Below are 20,453 nucleotides of genomic sequence, written 5' to 3' on the forward strand. Positions count from 1 at the left end.
AGTGTATATGCGCATGTCGCAAGTGTGCAAGTGCGTACATTACTAAGTGTCCAAGTGTGATTGTGTGAGCATGTGAGTGTGCATGTGTAAGCGAGTGAGTGAGTGTCCAAGTGTATGTGGGTGAGTGAGTGAGCGAGCGTGCATGTGTGTGCATGAGTGAGTGTGTGTGATCATGTGAGTGTGCGAGCGAGTGCTTGAGTGAGTGTGAGTGAGCGAGTGACTGAGTGTGCAAGTGTGTGCATGAGTGAGTGTGTGAGCATGTGAGTGTGCGTGTGTGAGCGAGCGAGTGAGTGTCCAAGTGTATGTGCGTGAGTGAGCAAGTGTGCACGAGTGTGCATGAGTGAGTGTGTGAGCATGTGAGCGAGCGAGTGTGCGTGTGTGAGCGAGTGAGTGAGTGTCCAAGTGTATGTGGGTGAGTGAGTGAACGAGCGTGCACGTGTTTGCATGAGTGAGTGTGTGTGATCATGTGAGTGTGTAAGCGAGTGCTTGAGTGAGAGACTGAGTGAGCGAGTGACTGAGTGTGCATGAGTGAGCGTGTGAGCATGTGAGTGTGCGTGTGTGAGCGAGCGAGTGAGTGTCCAAGTGTATGTGCGTGAGTGAGCAAGTGTGCACGAGTGTGCATGAGTGAGTGTGTGAGCATGTGAGCGAGCGAGTGAGTGTCCAAGTGTATGTGCGTGAGTGAGCAAGTGTGCATGAGTGAGTGTGAGAGCATGTGAGTGTGCGAGCGAGCGAGTGAGTGTGCGTGTGTGAGTGAGCGAGTGAGTGTCCAAGTGTATCTGCGTGAGTGAGCAAGTGTGCACGAGTGTGCATGAGTGAGTGTGAGAGCATGTGAGTGTGCTAGCGAGCGAGCGAGCGAGTGAGTGAGCGAGCGAGCGTGCAAGTGAGTGTGAGCTTGTACTGTATGTGTGTGTTTATGTTGAATGTATATTTTATTTGTCTAAATGACTCCTCACTGATCATCTGCTCTTCTGTCTGTGGTCTGCAGGGTATCGGCGGTCGTGAAGCTCCCATGAAAGCAACCAAACCGTGGAATAACCAGCGCTTTATCGGCATGTTTGATGTGGTGAACACGACCAAACAGGATTCTGGCCGTTACAGATGCATCGTCCACTCCAACATGGGCGTTGGAGTGTCCAACTATGGAGAGCTGACCATCAAACGTGAGTCAACTAAACTAAACCTTTACCCAATTATAACCCGATCCCTAAAACCAAGTCTTGACCTTCAAACAGACCTTTAAAGGGGTCTCAGAAAGTGAGGACCGGCCAAAATGTCCTCACTTTGCTCACTTCACTCGGATCCTCATAAAGATAGCTTTACAAGTGCACACACGTATTGTTTGGACACCCACACACAGACAGACACTCATACATCAGCATCAGTGGCCTGTTGCATGAATCTATTCCAACAAACTTATCCGACCAAACAAATCCAGCCTGGTTTACATCAAGTTCAGCAGGCTCACAAATCTTAATATTAATGTTATATTATGTCCAGAGTTTGTGAATAGTTCTCTAAGAGAGCATCACTAAACACAAATTTCAAATGCAAAAACTGAGGTTAATGTTTATTGATCGATGTAATAATGAATGAGGTTTTCATGTCTTTCTGAGGATGTGAGTTCGTGTGAAGGACGGTGTGCAGCTCCTCCACAGACGGAGGGATCTGAAGCAGAAGCGTGTGCTGAGGAGATTGATGTGTGTTTTATGTTAATGTCTCTCGCGTGTGTTTGGCGGTAAGAGTCGCCCTTGACCGCGGCTGTGTTTTTACGGGTTGGTAGTCCCACGCAGCCCTTCAACAGTCATTTGATATGAATTTATGGCGCGGCCGCATCTGAATCCTCGTGTGTTCTCCGCTCTCCGGCGCGGTAATGGCCTTCAATATTTCTTTAGCTCTTTCTGTGTCTCTCTCGCTCAATTGAATTTATGTTCCTGTAGTTTTTACCTCACAGCTTTATGTGATTGATTGGTTTAATCCCGCCTGTTCGGACAGAGAGCTGTCAATCACGTTCAGAGGCTCCGCCCTGAGGCCAGACGACAAGCCTTTTGCTAGACATTTAATGCACTGCAAATAAATTTTGTTCTTCTTGTTCTTGTTTTATGTTACATGTTTTATATTGTAACTTTTATAATTTATTTTAAACTTTTCATAGTTTTTTTTATTTAATTAACATTTTTTTATTTGATAAACACTAAACAGTACACAGCGTTGATTCCTGAGTTAAACTGTAGAGCTACATAAACCTTTTTTCATTTTTGTCATTTTGTCAGTTTTTAGTAATGTTTAATAATTTATTTTGAGCTTTTCATAAATATTTTTGTATTTTTCATGTTTTATACTATAACTTTTATCATTGAATATTTTTTTATTGAATAAACATTAACATTTTACAGTGTTGATTCCAGAGTTAAATAATTTTGTTTTTATACAATAACTTTTAGCATTTATTTTAAACTTTTGATAGTTTTTTATTTAATAAAAATGTATTTAATAAACATTAAACATTTATTTTATTTAATAAACATTAAACAGTACAGCATTGATTCCAGACTTAAATTGTAGATTTATAACAGTATTTCTTCTTTTTTTTTCAATTTTGTAGTTTAAAATTTTTTTTGGTAATGTTTAATATATTTTGAACTTTTCATAGATATTTTTATATTTTATGTTTTTATACTATAACTTTTATCATTTATTTTAAAATTTTGATAGTTTTTTTTTTTATGTAATTACCATTAACATTTTATTTATTTAATAAACATTAAACAGTACAGCATTGATTCCAGAGTTAGATAGTAGAGCTACATAACAAAACTTTTTCATTTCTGTCCTTTTATAATTTTTTGTAATGTTTAATAATATATTTTGAACTTTTCATACATATTTTTAGATTTTGTTTGTATACAATAACCTATATAATTTATTTTAAACTTTTGATAGTTTTTTTAATTTTTTCTAGTAAAAAATATTTTAATATTTTTTTCAATATTATTTTTCATACTATAGATTGTATAATATGTTTTATAGTGTATAGTTAACTTTTTAACACAAATTATAATATTTGTAAAATAATCAGCATTTATTAATTTTACACAGATGCTGATACACACAATTTCATCTGATTTATTCAGTGTTTTTGTACAGCACTTTACTTGTGTCCTGCTGTGATTTGAATTCATTTCTCTGCTCTGATTTACAATATTATTGTGGTTTCTGCTCTGTGTTTGTCAGGCAGGTGTGTTACTGAAACAGGTCACAGCTGTCCACCGTCCTAAAATCATCACACACACACACACACACACACACACACACACACACACACACACACACACACACACACACACACACACACACTTATCATAGTTATAATATAACTTATATTTTATAGTATATTTAATTTTTTTCTACTTCAGTACTGTATAAAATGAAAAAAAAAAAAAATCAATATATTTTTCAAAAGTTTTATTTTTGTACCTGTACTTGGTAAATTGGTTGTTTTTGTAAACATGTTTTATAGTATATTTTAAATGTACTTTTATACTTTGTTTATATGTGACCCTGGAGTCTTAAATAGCACAGGTATATTTGTAGCAAAAGACAAAAATGCATTGTATGGGTCAAAATTATTCATTTTTCTTTCATGCCAAAAATCATTAGGACATTAAATGAAGATCATGTTCCATGAAGATATTTAGTCAATTTCCTGCCTTAAATATATCAAAACTTAATTTTTGATTAGTAATATGCATTGCTAAGAACTTCATTTGGGCAACTTTAAAGGGGATTTTCTCAATATTTAGATTTTTTGCACACACAGATTCCAGATTTTCTTGGTTTTTCTCATTCTTATTTACCTAGTTTTCAGATGTATACTGTATGTCTCAATTAAAAAAAAAAAAAAAAACGTATTTTGGTTTTGTGGTCCATGGTCACATGTTTTATAGTGTATTTTAAACTTTTGATTTTTTTTTTAACTTCATACTATAACTTTTATATTTTTTATAGTAGTTTTTTATACTTTAGTATCTTTTACATTTATGATATTAATGAAGCTTCCAAAATCATAAGAAATATATTTCCAGTGTAGAAAGTGATGTCTGTTTTTATGAGCACTGAGCTTTGAACATATTTAGTAAATTTCCTACCGTATATCAACATTTAATTTAATTTAACTTAATTTAATTTAATAAAAGCCCAAAATACATTGTGTGGGTCAAAATGATGCCAAAAATCATTAGGATTTTAAGGTAAAGATCATCTTCCATGAACATACTATGTAAATGCACCACAATATATCAAAACTTAATTTCTGATTTGTAATATGCATTGCTAAGAACTTTATTTGGACAACTATAAAGTTGATTTTCTCAATATTTACATTTTTTGCACCCTCAGATTCTAGATTTTCAAATTTTTGTATTTATTCAGCTTGCAGGTGACGTATAAATCTCAAATTGAAAAAAAAAAAATGAATCCTTGTTACTGACTTTGTGGTTCAAGGTCACATATATTCTATATAACTTCATTTGGACAACTTTAAAGGCGATTTTCTTAATATTTTGTTGTATCTCGGGCAAATATTGTCCTATCCTACCAAACCATACAACAATGGAAAGCTTTATTTTTTTTTAGAAATGACCCTTATGATTGGTTTTGTGGTCCATGGTCACATATATTTTTTGGATATTTTATAGTGTATTTTAAACTTTTGTGTAAGTTTTTTAAAAATACTTTTCATACTATAACTTTTACACTGCAAAACAATGCTTTTCTCACTTAGATGATTTGTCTTGTTTCCAGCCAAATTTTCTAAAAGTTCTTAAATCAAGAAGGATTTCCTAGACAAATAAAAATAATTTTCTTGTTTTCAGAAAAAAACAAGTCAAAATGAAGTGAGTTTTTGCTTAGAACAAGCAAAACAATCCGCCAATGGGGTAAGAAAAAAATCTAATTTCAAACAGAAAACAAGATTATTTTTCTTACCCATTGGCAGATTATTTAGCTCGTTTCAAGCAAAAACACACTTAATGTTGACTTGTTTTTTTTTTCTGAAAACAAGACAATTATTATTACCCATCTAGAATATCGAATTTTAAAATATTTTGGCTGGAAACAAGACAAAAAATCTAAGTAAAAAAAACAATTTTTTGCAGTGGAAAAATTATAGTATGAAAAGTATTTAAAAAAAAAACCATACACAAAAGTATAAAATACACTTCAAGACATCAAAAATATATAATATGTGACCATAGACCACAAAACCAGTCATAAGTAATTTTGTTTTTAAATAAATAAGCTTTCCATTGTTGTATGTTAGGTAGGATAGGACAATATTTGGCCGAGAAACAACAAAATATCGAGAAAATTGCCTTGAAAATCTGCGGTGTATACACTGTAAAAAAAAAAAAAAAAGGCGTAAAATTTACGGGAAAACCCTGGCAGCTGTGGTTACCAGAGTTTTACTGTAAAAAATACGGTAGCAATGTTTTACATTTTACGGTTTTCACTTAAATATACAGGTAAATACCGTAATTTCTGATTTTTACTTTTTTACTGATATAATAATGATGTACCAACCTTTTGAAGTACTAAAATCTGTTTTGTACCTTTGCAATACACTGATAACCACCAAAAGCAGGTGGAGATGACAGCATCACATGATCAACCAAAGCCCATAACAAGGAGATTTTAAATAATAGCATATATAGAAGGTGCACAGTGTCATTCACACAAACACTAAACACCATCATGGTAACACACATAAAACTGATTTAATGCAAAAAACATTAATTTAACAGCATTATATATAACCCTAATGTACAAAATCTAATAAGAAAAAGTTATTTCCACAAAAAACATCAAATAAAAAAAGAAACACAGGGAATTCTGGGAATGTTGGTTATTCACTGTAAATTTTACATTCTTTTTCACTTCAAAAAACGGTAGGCTATACTGCCGTAAAATTACATGCAATGTCCAACACAGTTTTTCACTGTATATTTAAGGGGAAAAACCATTTCACAGGTTTTTACCGTTAAATTCACGGCCATTTTTTACAGTGATAGTAGTTTATTATACTTTAGTATTTTTGTAATTAACAAAGCTTCCAAAAACATAAGAAAGACTTTTTCAATACAGAAAATGAGGACTGAGTAATTTGACGAAGGTTCAGCACATTCTGTTGAATATAGCGAGCGTGACGTCTGTTCTTCACTTTGTGTGATTAATCTGTGTGTAATTGGAGTTCAGACACACTTCTCTTCATTCATGAGTTCAGAGGTCAATATCTTTCTAAAATTACAGACAGTGAAAATGGAACAGAGCCTGAATAAGACAAGGTTCATCAGGTTGTTCTGAGAGCTGTCTGAGTTCTTCTGTCCCGCTGTGATCGTGGCGTCAGGATTACGCGGTTCGTTTGAGGTGCTGTTTAATTGGCAGCTGATTTGTGGAGGATTATGGGTATTTTAGGGGTGACGGAGGGTTGTCCATCTGCAGTCGCAGACACACATGAACATGAACATGAAGATGAAGACGCCGCTCTCTGTCTCTCAGGCGTTGTGTGTTTCTTCGTGAGGTTGTGTTTTTCTGGTCTGACTGATTGTGAGTGTCTGCAGTAAATATGATGCTGATCTTTTATTCCTGTTGTTGCGGTGTCTGTATTTCAGCTGCTGTCGCCGCAGGCGTGAGACTCTGTAGATGAGATCAGATCAGTTTTCATGTCTTCATCAATACTCATATCCGGACCGACCGCAAACAACAAACTCAAACGCTATAAATATGATAATTGTGATCATTTGCGCTTGAACAAGATGCTTTTGTTTTACTAAAGGGCATCTACTATTTCTTTTTTATGGTAGTTTTTACTTTTTATAGAATTATGACCCCCAAGCACAAAACCACTCTTAAGTAGCATGGTTATATTTGTAGCAATAGACAAAAATATGTTGCGTGGGTCAAAATTATTTTTCTTTTATGCCAAAAAATCAGTAGGATATTAAGATTATGTTCCATGAAAATATTTTGCAAGTTTTCTACCATAAATATATCAAAACTCAATTCTCGATTAGTAATATGCATTGCTAAGAACTTCATTTGGACAACTTTTTGGTGATTTTCTCAGTATTTTGATTCTTTTGCACCCTCAGATTACAGATTTTTAAATAGTTGTATCTCAGTCCAAAAAACATCAATGCACTGGAAAAAATACATTTCTTACTAAGGATTTTCTAGACAAGTAAAAATTGTTATGTTTTTAGAAAAAAAAAATAGTCAAAATTAAGTTTTTGCTTGAAACAAACTAAATAATCTGCCAATGGGGTAAGACAAATAATCTTGCTTTCTGTTTGAAATACTTGTTTTTCTTACCCCATTGGTAGATTATTTAGCTCGTTTGAAGCAAAAACACACCAAATTTTAGGATTTTTGTTTAGGATTCTTTGATAAATAAAACATTAAAAAGAGCAGCATTTATTTAAAATAAATGTTTTGGGGAGAGTACTTTTTTTTTTCTTTCTCACTTTGAAAGAAATTAATACTTTTATTCAGCAAGGATGTGTTAAATTAATAAAAATAGTGATAAAGACTTATATTGTTAGAAAATATTTCTATTTTGAATAAATGCTGTTATTTTTTAATTTTTTATTCATCAAAGAATCCTGAAAAAAGTATCACAGGTTCCAAAAAAATATTAAGCAGCGCAACTGTTTCCTACATTGATAATAAAAGTAATAAATCAGTATATTAGAATGATTTCTGAAGGATCATGTGACACTGAAGACTGGAGGAATGGCTGATAAAAATTCAGCTTTGCATCACAGAAATAAATTACATTTTAAAGTATATTAAAATAAAAAAATGTTATTTTGAATTGCAATAATATTTCATAATTTTTTTCTGAATTTTGGTTATAACATAAGAGACTTAAAAAAAACATTAAAAATCTTATTGATCCCAAACTCTCAAAATGTAACTGCTTTGAACTTCATATCTTTTTTTTTAAACATAAACTACACAGTCTAAACTTTGATTAACTTTTAAATTAACAGAAAAATGTGTTTGGCATACACTTTTATCCATATGACGTACATTGCATTTAATCTGTACATTTTACTAGGTCCATGCATTTCCTAAATATTAAACCAGTAATCTCAAGGCTGCTAGAGTCACGATTTACTGTTTTTGATTATGCAGGAATTATTTTATTTATTGATTGATTTTAAACTATAGAAGTGAATCACAGTGGTGCTATATTTATTTCACTGCACAAAATGTCACACAGGGCTGTCTGGAGGACTCTTGACAGATGATTCACATGAATCAGTGAGTCTTCCCAGCATTAGATGGATAGAAGATCATTCAGGAGAACATGTTGACATTCTCAGTCCTGTTTTAAGAACATGAGCTGATAAAAACAGCAATGCCACTGTTCTGTCAAAGAAAAAATAGTTACTGCACATGCAAAAGATTTTGAAAACTGTCACATGTTCAGATGTGTGTCTTGTTTTTCAGTACAAATATCTAAACGTTCTTAACGTTCTTAGATGCCAAACGACTTAAGCGTTCTTTTCTGAGAAATGCATGAATAATAAATGAGTTTTTGCTGAAAACAAGAAAAATTATCTGTCAGTGGGGTCAGAAAAATAGACGAATTTTTCTGGCCCCATTGGCAGATGTTTAGTCTTGTTTCAAGCATGAGCTTACTTCATTTTAATGCATTTTTTAGAAAGCAGTATTAATGTCTTAAAACAATAGTTTGATTTAAGATATTATTATGGATTATGGACTTGTATTTTAGCTGGAAGGTACAGATAGTCAACTTTTTATCTTGTAATTTTGGTTTAAGTCATAATTATGACTGTCATAATTTTAATTTATCTCAAAATGTTGATTTAAGTCATCATTTTGACTTTTTATCTCATAATTTTGGTTTAAGTAAATCATAATTAAAAAAAATGTTCTCGTAATTTTGGTTTAAGTCATAATTTTAATTTATCTCAAAATGTTGACTTAAATCATAATTTCAATTTTTTATCTTATAATCCCAATTTTGTCATCTTTTCAATTTATCTCAAAAATTTCAAATTTTAAGTCATAATTTCTACTTTTATCTCATAATTTTGGTTTAAGTCATAATTTTGACTGTCATAATTTTAATTTATCTCAAAATGTTGAATTAAATCATAATTTCAACTTTTTATTTTATAATCTCAATTTTGTCATCTTTTCAATTTATCTCAAAAATTTCAAATTTTAAGTCATAATTTCTACTTTTATCTCATAATTTTGGTTTAAATCATAATTTTCACTGTCATAATTTTAATTTATCTCAAAATGTTGACTTAAATCATAATTTCAATTTTTTATCTTATAATCTCAACTTTGTCATCTTTTCAATTTATCTCAAAAATTTCAAATTTTAAGTCATAATTTCTACTTTTATCTCATAATTTTGGTTTAAGTCATAATTTTGACTGTCATAATTTTAATTTATCTCAAAATGTTGACTTAAATCATAATTTCAACTTTTTATCTTATCTCAATTTTGTCATCTTTTCAATTTATCTCAAAAATTTCAAATTTTAAGTCATAATTTCTGCTTTTATCTCATAATTTTGGTTTAAGTCATAATTTTGACTGTCATAATTTTAATTTATCTCAAAATGTTGACTTAAATCACAATTTCAACTTTTTATTTTATCATCTCAATTTTGTCATCTTTTCAATTTATCTCAAAAATTTAAAATTTTAAGTCATAATTTCTACTTTTATCCCATAATTTTGGTTTAAGTCATAATTATGACTGTCATAATTTTAATTTATCTCAAAATGTTGACTTAAGTCATCATTTTGACTTTTTATCTCATAATTTTGGTTTAAGTCATAATTTAAAAAAAAATTCTCGTAATTTTGGTTTAAGTCATAATTTTAATTTATCTCAAAATGTTGATTTAAGTCATAATTTCAATTTTTTATCTTATAATCTCAACTTTGTCATCTTTTCAATTTATCTCAAAAATTTCAAATTTTAAGTCATAATTTCTGCTTTTATCTCATAATTTTGGTTTAAGTCATAATTTTGACTGTCATAATTTTAATTTATCTCAAAATGTTGACTTAAATCACAATTTCAACTTTTTATTTTATCATCTCAATTTTGTCATCTTTTCAATTTATCTCAAAAATTTCAAATTTTAAGTCATAATTTCTACTTTTATCCCATAATTTTGGTTTAAGTCATAATTATGACTGTCATAATTTTAATTTATCTCAAAAGGTTGACTTAAGTCATCATTTTGACTTTTTATCTCATAATTTTGGTTTAAGTCATAATTTTAAAAAAAATTCTCGTAATTTTGGTTTAAGTCATAATTTTAATTTATCTCAAAATGTTGATTTAAGTCATAATTTCAATTTTTTATTTTATAATCTCAACTTTGTCATCTTTTCAATTTATCTAAAAAATTTCAAATGCTAAGTAATAATTTCTACTTTTATCTCATTATTTTGGTTTAAGTCATAATTTTAATTTATCTCAAAATGTTGACTTAAGTCATAATTTCAATTTTTTATTTTATAATCTCAACTTTGTCATCTTTTCAATTTATCTCAAAAATTTCAAATTTTAAGTCATAATTTCTACTTTTATCCCATAATTTTGGTTTAAGTCATAATTATGACTGTCATAATTGTAATTTATCTCATGTAAATGTATTCATAATTTCGACTTTTTATTTCAAAGTCATAAATTTAGACTGTCGTAATTTCAATTTATCTCAATTTCAACTTTCAAATCATAATTTGACTTTGTCATAATTTTAATTTATCTCAAAATTCTTACTTTTTAAATCATACTTTCAACATTTTACATCATAATTTTGATTTTTATCTCATAATTTGACTTTTTAAGTCATTATTTCTACTTTAAAGCACGTTATTGCATCACTGTCTCACCAATAGATCCTCTGCATTGAATGGGTGCCGTCAGAATAAGAGTCCAAGCATCTGATAAAAAATATCAAAGTCCATCCACACCACTCCAGTCCATCAGTTAACATCTTGAGAAGACAAAAGCTCAAACAAATCTATTGGTGATGTTTTTAACTAAAATACATGATATTCCATATAATCCATAATATATATGCTTCCTCCAGTGAAAAAGTGGTCTGGTTTGAATCAGGAGAGAAATCTGCACAGATCAAGCACCGTTTACAAGCCAAAACAGCTCTAAACAAATATGTGACTGGATTTTGATGTGAGAAACAACAGGAGATTGACTTCCACTGGAGGAAGTGTTATTGCGGATTTTGGACCTGGTTTTTACTTGGAATTTTTGCTGTAATTCCATTCTTATTCATTATAAATGTCTTGTCTGTTCTCTCAGAGCCGCCGGTTCCCATCGCTCCTCCTCAGCTCATGGCGGTCGGAGCCACGTATCTGTGGATCCAGCTGAACGCCAACTCCATCAACGGAGACGGGCCCATCATCAACCGCGAGGTGGAGTACCGCACCGTCTCCGGCACCATGTACGACCTGCAGCCCGTCGATAAAACCTCACACAAGATCGGCCACCTGGACCCCGACACGGAGTACGAGATCAGCGTGCTGCTGACGCGGCCCCTGGATGGAGGAACTGGGGCCCCGGGGCCACCACTGAGAGCACGCACCAAATGCGCAGGTAACCGCAGTCGTCTTTCGATGTTGAGTCTGATTAATGCTGATATAACAGAAGAAGGGATTTTAAAGGGACAGTACTGTCTTCATTTACTGTCCTTCATGTCACTCCAAACCTGGGGGAGTTTCCTTCAATTCTTCTGTGGAACATAAATGAAGATATTCTGACAAATGTTGAGAACCTTTTTGTATTTTTGTTGATATATTGGAAGCCAATGGGAGCCAAAACTGATTACCAACATTCTTACAGGTTTGGAACAACATATAAAAAGTCAGAATTATGACTTAAGTCTTTATTCAAAAGATAAAAAGTAGAAATATATTTTTAAGATAAAAAAGTCAAAATCATGACTTAAAAAGTCAAAATTATAAAATTAAAAAAATAAAATTGACTTAAAGTCAAAATTATGACTTGCTTAAGTCATTATTCAAAGATAAAAACAATGGAATTATGATTTTTAAAAATTAAAATTATGAGATAAAAAGTCAAAATTGTGATTTTTTTCTTAAGTCATTATTCAAAGATAAAAAAAATAATTATGACTCAAGCAATTTTTTAAAGATAAAGTTGAAATTATGACTTAAGTCATTATTCAAAGATTAAAAGTCAAAATTATGACTTAAAAAGTCAAAATTGTAAAATTAAAAAGTTAAAATTATGACTTAAAGTCAAAATTATGACTTGCTTAAGTGATTATTCAAAGATAAAACAATGAAATTATGATTTAAAAAAATAAAAATTATGAGATAAAAAGTCAAAATTGTGTTTTTTTTTCTTAAATAAATTATGACTTAAGTATTTTTTTAAAGATAAAAAAGTCAAAATTATGACTTAAGTCATTATTCAAAGATAAAAAGTCAAAATCATGACTTAAAAAGTCAAAATTATAAAATTAAAAAGTTAAGATTATGAGATAAAAAGTCAAAATTATGACTTGTAAACTCATAATTTCAACTTTTTTGAAGTGATCATTTCGACTTTTTAAGTCATAATTTTTACTTTTTATCTTTGAATAATGACTTAAGCAAGAGTCATAATTTTTACTTTTTAAGTCATGATTTTGATTTTTTTTCCTTTGAATTATGACTTAAGTCATAATTTCAATTTTTTATTTTCTTCATTTCGACTTTTTTACATCTGACATTCTGACAAATGTTGAGAACCTTTTTGCATTATTGTTGAGATAATGGAAGCCAATGGGAGCCAAAACTGATTACCAACATTCTTACAGGTTTGGAACAACATGAAGACGAAGTCGAAATATGACTCTTGCTTAAGTCATGAATCAAATATAAAAAGTTGAAATTATGACTTAAAAAGTCAAAATTATAAAGTTAAAAAGTTACAATTATGACTTAAAGTCAAAATTATGACTTGCTTAAATCATTATTCAAAGATAAAAACAATGAAATTATAACTTAAAAAAAGTAAAAATTCTGAGATAAAAAGTCAAAATTATGACTTAAGTCATTATTCAAAGATAAAACGTCAAAATCATGACTTAAAAAGTCAAAATTATAAAATTAAAAAGTGAAAGTCAAAATTATGACTTGCTTAAGCCATTATTCAAAGATAAAAAAAATGAAATTATGACTTAAGTCAAAATTATGATTTTTTTCTTAAGAAAAATAAATAAACTAACTTAAAAAAAAATATGAGGTAAAAAGTCAAAATTATGACTTGTAAACTGATAATTTCGACTTTTTTGAAGTGATAATTTTGACTTTTTAAGTCATAATTGAAACTTTAAGTAAATTTCGACTCTTTAATAATAACTTAGATAATATTTTAGACGTTTTAGGTCAAAATGGAAATGGCCAATGGAAACCAAAACTGATTACCAACATACTTCAGAAGGTTTGGAACAACATGAAGACGAGTAATGATGGTAGTTTTTGGGTGTACTGTCTCTTTAAGACTTGTTTTCATAACCTGTATCTTCAATATGTGTTTCGAACTTTTATACTTTTTAACTTGAAGTGTTTAATTGTTTACAAAAATGATAGTTTTCAGTGCTGTATTTGATTTTTGTCTGCATCTTTGCTCGTGGAGCTGAGAACCGCAATCTTTCCATCTGCACTTGAGGGCCGTGGGTGATGTTGAGTGTGTTTGAGTTCAGTAGAGATGAGCTGCGGCCCGCGGCGGCGTACTGTCCTACCTGCCATTAGTGTGTGTGTGTGTGTGTGTGTGTGTGTGTGTGTGTGTGTGTGTGTGTGTGTGTGTGTGTGTGTGTGAGTGTGTGTGTGTGTGAGGGTTGAGGAACTGGAGGCTGTTTCTGGGTTCTGACCTCCTGCTGAAGGTCTCACTGTTTCTCATTTCTGCAGAGCTGATGGCGATGGATGAGTCTGAGTCTCTGGCCTTCACACCAGGCCTGCAGGGGTCTCTCTGTTTGAGTGTGTGTGTGTGTGTGTGTCAGAACTGCTTTTAGCATGTGTGTTGTGCAGCTTAACTTCTGCATGGACTTTGTTTGTTGCTGCTGGAGCTTCATGAACTTTGAGTGACTCATGATTTACAGTATTTCAGCTACACTTCCTGAAAGAGAAACCATAAAGTATTAGTTTGTTGTTTAAGAAGACATATAAGAGATTGTGAACTGCATTATTATTATTTGATTATATTTCCTAAGGTGCACGTTCTATATCAAAAACATCATTTAGAAATATAAAGCTGTTTCTACTCTGATTTGTTGACTTTTTTTAAAAGGGTGTGTCCCCTTTAAGACTTCAATGTCAACGCCCACTGCTGTGATTGGCTTACATGTTTGCATATGAAATAAGTTTTTTTTTTTTTTTAATTAAACTATTTTTGAAGAACTATTTCTGTTTTCTTAAAGATCCTTTTAGTGGTCAGTTTTTAAGATTATTTTTTTCTGGGTGTGAAGAACATTTTAATAATCTAAAGATTAGATTTTTTTTTTTTTTTTTAGCTACAAATAACCTTTAGAAACCAATAGCAGGTTTATCAAAACTAAAACTTAAATTTATGGAAGCCCATCTCCATCACATAAGAAAAAAAATTAAATAATGACTTGAAAAATCAAAATTATGAGCTAAAAAGAAGACATTATGACTTGCTTAAGTCATAACTCAAAGATAAAAAATCTAAATTATAACTTTTTGAGAGTAATATGTAATATATTACTTTTTTGAGTAACTAACCCCAACACTGGTCATATTCATCAAGTCAAAATTCATCATTTTGACTTTTTATCTAATAATTTCTACTTTTTATCTCATAATTACAACTTTTTAAGTCAAGTCATAATTTCGATCTCGTAATTATGACTTTTAAGATTTAAGATTTTTTTCTTATAATTTTGACTTTTAAAGTCATAATTTTGATTTAGCAAATTACAATAACGACTTTTTATCTCGTAATTATGACTTAGGGTTAGTGTTAAGGTTAGGGCTAACCCTAAAAATTAAAATAAAACAAAAAATACAGAACATAAAATATATTACCAAAATAAAATGTAACTTAAATTTTAAAAACGACCTGAAAATATTAATAAAAACTACAATAGTGCTACAATTTAGATATTCAAAAAGTATGTATGTTAAAAATTATTTAATAGATAGTGTATATATAGAGTATTTAAAGAAAAACAAAACTAATGCAATAACAAAGACCAAAAATATCACAAAATATCAATTTAAAACAAAACAAAACATTATTAAAAAGTGTAATAGTATCAGGGATGCCAAAATAACACTGCTTTTCTTACTTAGATGTTTTTGTCTTGTTTCCAGCCAAAATATCTAAAAATTCTTAAATCAAGAAGGATTTTCTAGACGAGTGAAAATATTTTTTTTTTTGTTTTCAGCAAAAACAAGTCAAAAGTTAGTGCGTTTTTGTTTGAAACGAGCAAAATAATCTGCCAATGGGGTAAGAAAAATAATCTTGTTTGCTGTTTGAAATTAGATATTGTTTGCTTACCCCACTGGCAGATTATTTCGCCTGTTCTAAGCAAAAACTCACTTCATTTTGACTTGTTTGTCTGAAAACAAAACAACTTTTACTCGTCTAGAAAATCCTTCTTGATTCAGATATTTTGGCTGGAAACAAGACAAAAACATCTAAATAAGAAAATCATTTTTTGCAGTGTGCCAATTACGAAGCTTTCTTTTTAACAGTGTAATCATGAAAACTCCTCTTTATATTTTAATCTGCATAGAGAGGTTTCAGCTGAGAGTCTTAAGAGATTTTAGATGTCAATCATTAGTCAATGATCTCTCCACCTTTCTGTAAAAACTCCTATTCTTGTTCGTGAAGCCTGATCTGATCTTGTGTTTTTCCTGAATGTTCATTTGCAGTAGTTTCCTCTGAAACATCACACATCAGCCGTTCATTAGTTGGTTTAGCGCTGGGCTTGTTAGCCTAATGTCTGACGCACTCCTCTGTAATGACAGTTTGGGCCTGACAGCCATCAGTCCTGCTTTACATGTTTAACAAATGTGTTTCGGCGCAGTGGCAGATTGCAGAAACCAGTCTTTTTTCTCCCGTCTTTGTCAGTGGACTTCCATTAAGCTCAGCAAAGAGAGAACAAAGAAACACAGACATACAGAGAAGAATGAGTTGTACCCTTGAAAGTGAATTATTTTGTGGGAGGTATGCAGGCTTATCGTTCGCACACGTTATTGTTTCGCGAGCCGCACAAAGACGTCCGTCTGAATGCAAAGCTTCCCTCTGATTGCATGTTTTTCCTCTTGAAGAGTTTTAATAAAAGCCCGCTGACCGTTTTTACTTCAAACTAGTGAATAAATCTGCCAGAATACAATCTCTGATAACCTTGAGAGCTGCTGCAAAATTGAAAATACTGCTATAGTCTGTGTGTGTGTTTATATATATATATATACACTTGCACTCTCTGTTCTACTTCTTTTGTTTTTATTTTTTATATAAAAAGGAAAAACCTTGCTACATGTGCTGCGTTAGACTAATCAGGACTAGTCACAGCACTTATGTATTGTTGCTCTTTTTATGATGTACAAAAAATCGAAATTATGACATAAGTCATCATTCAAATATAAATAAATCGAAATTATGAAATTAAAAAGTAGAAATTATGAGATATTAATAGTCGAAATTATGACTTAAAGTAGAAATTATGACTTAATTCAAAGATAAAAAGTAGAAATTATGACTTAAAAAGTCAAAATTATGAGATACAAAGTCAAAATTGGGACTTAAGTCATAATTTAAAGATAAAAAGTTGAAATTAGGACTTAAAGTCTAAATTATGACTAAAAAAAGTTGTGAAAAAATTGACTTAAAGTTAAAATTCTGAAATAAAAGTTGAAATTCTGAGATAAAAAGTTGAAATTCTGAGATAAAAAGTAAAAATTATGAGATAATTCTAAATTATGACTTAAAGTTAAAATTATGAATTAAAAGTTGAAATTCTGAGATAAAAAGTAGAAATTATGAGATTTATAGTTGAAATTATGACTTAAAGTAGAAATTATGACTTAACTCAAAGATAAAAAGTAGAAATTATGACTTAAAAAGTCAAAATTATGAGATACAAAGTCAAAATTGGGACTTAAGTCATAATTTAAAGATAAATTGAAATTAGGACTTAAAGTCTAAATTATGACTAAAAAAGTTGTGAAAAAAATTGACTTAAAGTTAAAATTCTGAAATAAAAGTTGAAATTCTGAGATAAAAAGTAGAAATTATGAGATTTATAGTCGAAATTATGACTTAAAGTAGAAATTATGACTTAACTCAAAGATAAAAAGTAGAAATTATGACTTAAAAAGTCAAAATTATGAGATACAAAGTCAAAATTGGGACTTAAGTCATAATTTAAAGATAAATTGAAATTAGGACTTAAAGTCTAAATTATGACTAAAAAAGATGTGAAAAAAATTGACTTAAAGTTAAAATTCTGAAATAAAAGTTGAAATTCTGAGATAAAAAGTTGAAATTCTGAGATAAAAAGTCAAAATTATGAGATAAAAATTCTAAATTATGACTTAAAGTTGAAATTATGAAATAAAAAGTTTGAGATAAGTAAAAGAAAATTTTGAGATAAGTAAAAGAAAAGTCAATTATGAGATAAGTCAAAATTGACTTAAAAATCAATGATAATAAAAAGTTGAAATTTTGAGGTAAAAAAGTAGAAATTATCACTTAAAGTCGAAATTATGACTTAAAGTAGAAATTATGACTTAAAGTAGAAATTATGACTTAAAGTTGAAATCTGAGATAAAAAGTTGAAATTATGAGATAAAAGGTCAAAATTATGAGATAAAAATTCTAAATTATGACTTAAAGTTGAAATTATGAAATAAAAAGTTTGAGATAAGTAAAAGAAAAGTCAATTATGAGATAAGTCAAAATTTACTTAAAATCAATGATAATAAAAAGTTGAAATTTTGAGGTAAAAAAGTAGAAATTATCACTTAAAGTCGAAATTATGACTTAAAAAAGTAGAAATTATGACTTAAAGTTGAAATTTGTAGAGAAAAGTTGAAATTATGAGATACAAAGTCAAAATTTACTTAAAACTATTTAAATTATGAAATTAAAAAGTTGAAATTCTGAGATAAAAAGTAGAAATTATTACTTAAAGTCGAAATGATAGCTTAAAAAAGTAGAAATTATGAATTAAAGTCGAAATTCTGGGATAAAAGTTGAAGTTATGAAATAAAAAGTTAAAATTAGAACTTTAAAAAAAATTGAATTTATGACTAAAAAGTCTAAATTATGAGAGAAAAATCAAATCAAAATTCTTACTGACCATTAGGCTATTTTTTTTTAATGTAAAATTACAACTAATTAGTATTTGGGGTAAAAGTAATTCATATTTTAATGTCATAAATTGATTTTTGTTGTAAATACACCTGACAAGATTGACACTGAATGACATTTTATCGGCAGTCTTCTGTAAATAAGGGGAAAATGTATGACATTAATTTTTTTCCTCAGAAAAACAAAAACAAAAATGCAATTAAATTAAACAGAAAATATTTTAATATTTTTCGAAGTATTTCAACAACAACTTGAAGCAGTATTACACTCACTGTTTTTATGTCTTTGACCCATATATAAATTTTAATTTTAATTTATATAATTTAATTGAATAATGTTTTATTGTATATTCTAAAGTCTTTATAGGTTGTATACTTCATAGAATTTTAACTATTTTTTAAATGATACTTATTTATACTATAACTTTCCTAATGTGTTGTTTTTTAAACTTTACGATGTGGTATTGTGCATTGTTTTGTTTTGTTTTTCCAGTCGTCACAAAACGAGTGCTGGTTTGTCTGTCCGCTAGAATAGAGATGTTCTGTTGTGGGTTGTGTTCTGCACGAGGTCGATCGGGCGGCTGGAGTTCAGCGATTGTTGTGGAGGACGCGCTGAATGTTCAAGTGTTTTGTCACGGGAAGAAAGCGAGCAATTGTGAGCGTTCAGAGGAAAAGCGGCTTATTGTGTGCATCTCAAGGATGTTCCTGTAAGAGCTTCGGTTGTGTGTTTATTTACCATCAGTCTGTTTCTGCTGTCTCTCCTCAAACTCCAGCTGTGAGCAGATGTTTTACTGCTGAACTACATGATTGTCCTCAAGGAAACATCCATGGAAGGACACAGTAGATGTTGAGCTCCGCTGAAGCATCGTGACAGAAGTTGACGTTCTGGTTCTCATCTGATGGTTTGTGTGAGGAACAGACATTATTTGAGATTAATCATCATATTAATACAATGTTCTCTCAGACCAGACACCTCACAGGAGATGCAAACAAATGATGTCATGACGAATGAAAACTTTCTTTCTTGTCTTTTCCCCATCTCTGTATTTTTTTAATCTGTCGTTCTTCTTCTCGTTCATCTCTCCGGTTGTGTCTGATGTCGTTCATCATCAGTAATGGCAGCTGAGTGGAAGCAGATGAGCTTCAGCGCTAATGAAGATAAATTCACTCCTGACTGTTTGTCTGCTTTTATTTTTTTAGCTTTGATTTTAAAGCGGTGGGAGAAATTAAATAAATAAGATAAGAATCTGCTTCAGCACTTTGCAGGCTGTTTGTGAAATCATCTCTCTCCATATCCGTCAGTCATAATGTATGTGGTGTCAGATGAATCACGCAGAGAAAACATGTTTCATTAGACCCGAACCTTCAGCCAAACTGAGAAAACCCCTGTTATACAGCAGACGGGAGAGTTCAGTCTGTCAGCGTTTACTTTTACTCTTACTTCCACAAAAGTTTGCAGTTTATTTGATTTTCAGAGAGGATCAGTGTGAGTGTGGCTCTGTTTCTCACAAAGAGCATCACATGAGTTCAGAAGACTTGGAATATAGTGCACGACTGTTATCATGTCCTATGATGCATTTTGATGCAATATGTTGCATTAATGATGCATTACACATTATGATGCATTGTGATACTTTATGGAGTATGCATTATGCATTATGATGCATTGGCCATTACTTTCCGTTATGACGCATTATTATGTGTTATGTGTTTTCATGCATTGTGCATTATGATACATTGTGATGCTTGATGATGCATTATGCCTTATGATGTGTAATGCATTATGTTGTGCCATGATGCATCATGATGCGTTATGTTATGATGCCTTATTCATTATGATGTGCCATGCTTATGATGCGTCAAGTTGAGTTGTCATGCGTTATCATTGATGCGTTATGATGCACCATAATGCATTGATGCGTTTTGCATTATGATGTGTCATGATGCGTTATTATGGTGCCCCATGATGCGTTATGATGTTCCATGTGCTTCTGATGTCTCACGATGAGTTGTCATGCGTTATCATT

At 30.7% G+C, this 20,453-nt stretch overlaps 2 protein-coding genes across 2 annotated transcripts in view; one reads left to right on the forward strand and one right to left on the reverse strand.

The window, feature by feature from the left end:
• Positions 1-338, reverse strand: part of LOC141343773 (receptor-type tyrosine-protein phosphatase mu-like) — a 107,517-nt gene extending 107,179 nt beyond the window's left edge. Inside the window, exon 1 of the mRNA XM_073848416.1 lies at positions 329-338. Within this exon, the coding sequence (XP_073704517.1) occupies positions 329-338 (10 nt within the window). The remainder of the gene's footprint in view (positions 1-328) is intronic.
• A 186-nt stretch (positions 339-524) lies between these two features.
• Positions 525-20,453, forward strand: part of LOC141343774 (receptor-type tyrosine-protein phosphatase mu-like) — a 114,127-nt gene continuing 94,198 nt past the window's right edge. Inside the window, exons 1-4 of the mRNA XM_073848417.1 lie at positions 525-536; positions 842-880; positions 986-1,160; positions 11,381-11,674. Of these exons, the coding sequence (XP_073704518.1) occupies positions 525-536; positions 842-880; positions 986-1,160; positions 11,381-11,674 (520 nt within the window). The remainder of the gene's footprint in view (positions 537-841; positions 881-985; positions 1,161-11,380; positions 11,675-20,453) is intronic.

Source organism: Garra rufa, chromosome 10 (assembly GCF_049309525.1).
Source record: "Garra rufa chromosome 10, GarRuf1.0, whole genome shotgun sequence".
Taxonomy (NCBI): Eukaryota; Metazoa; Chordata; class Actinopteri; order Cypriniformes; family Cyprinidae; genus Garra; species Garra rufa.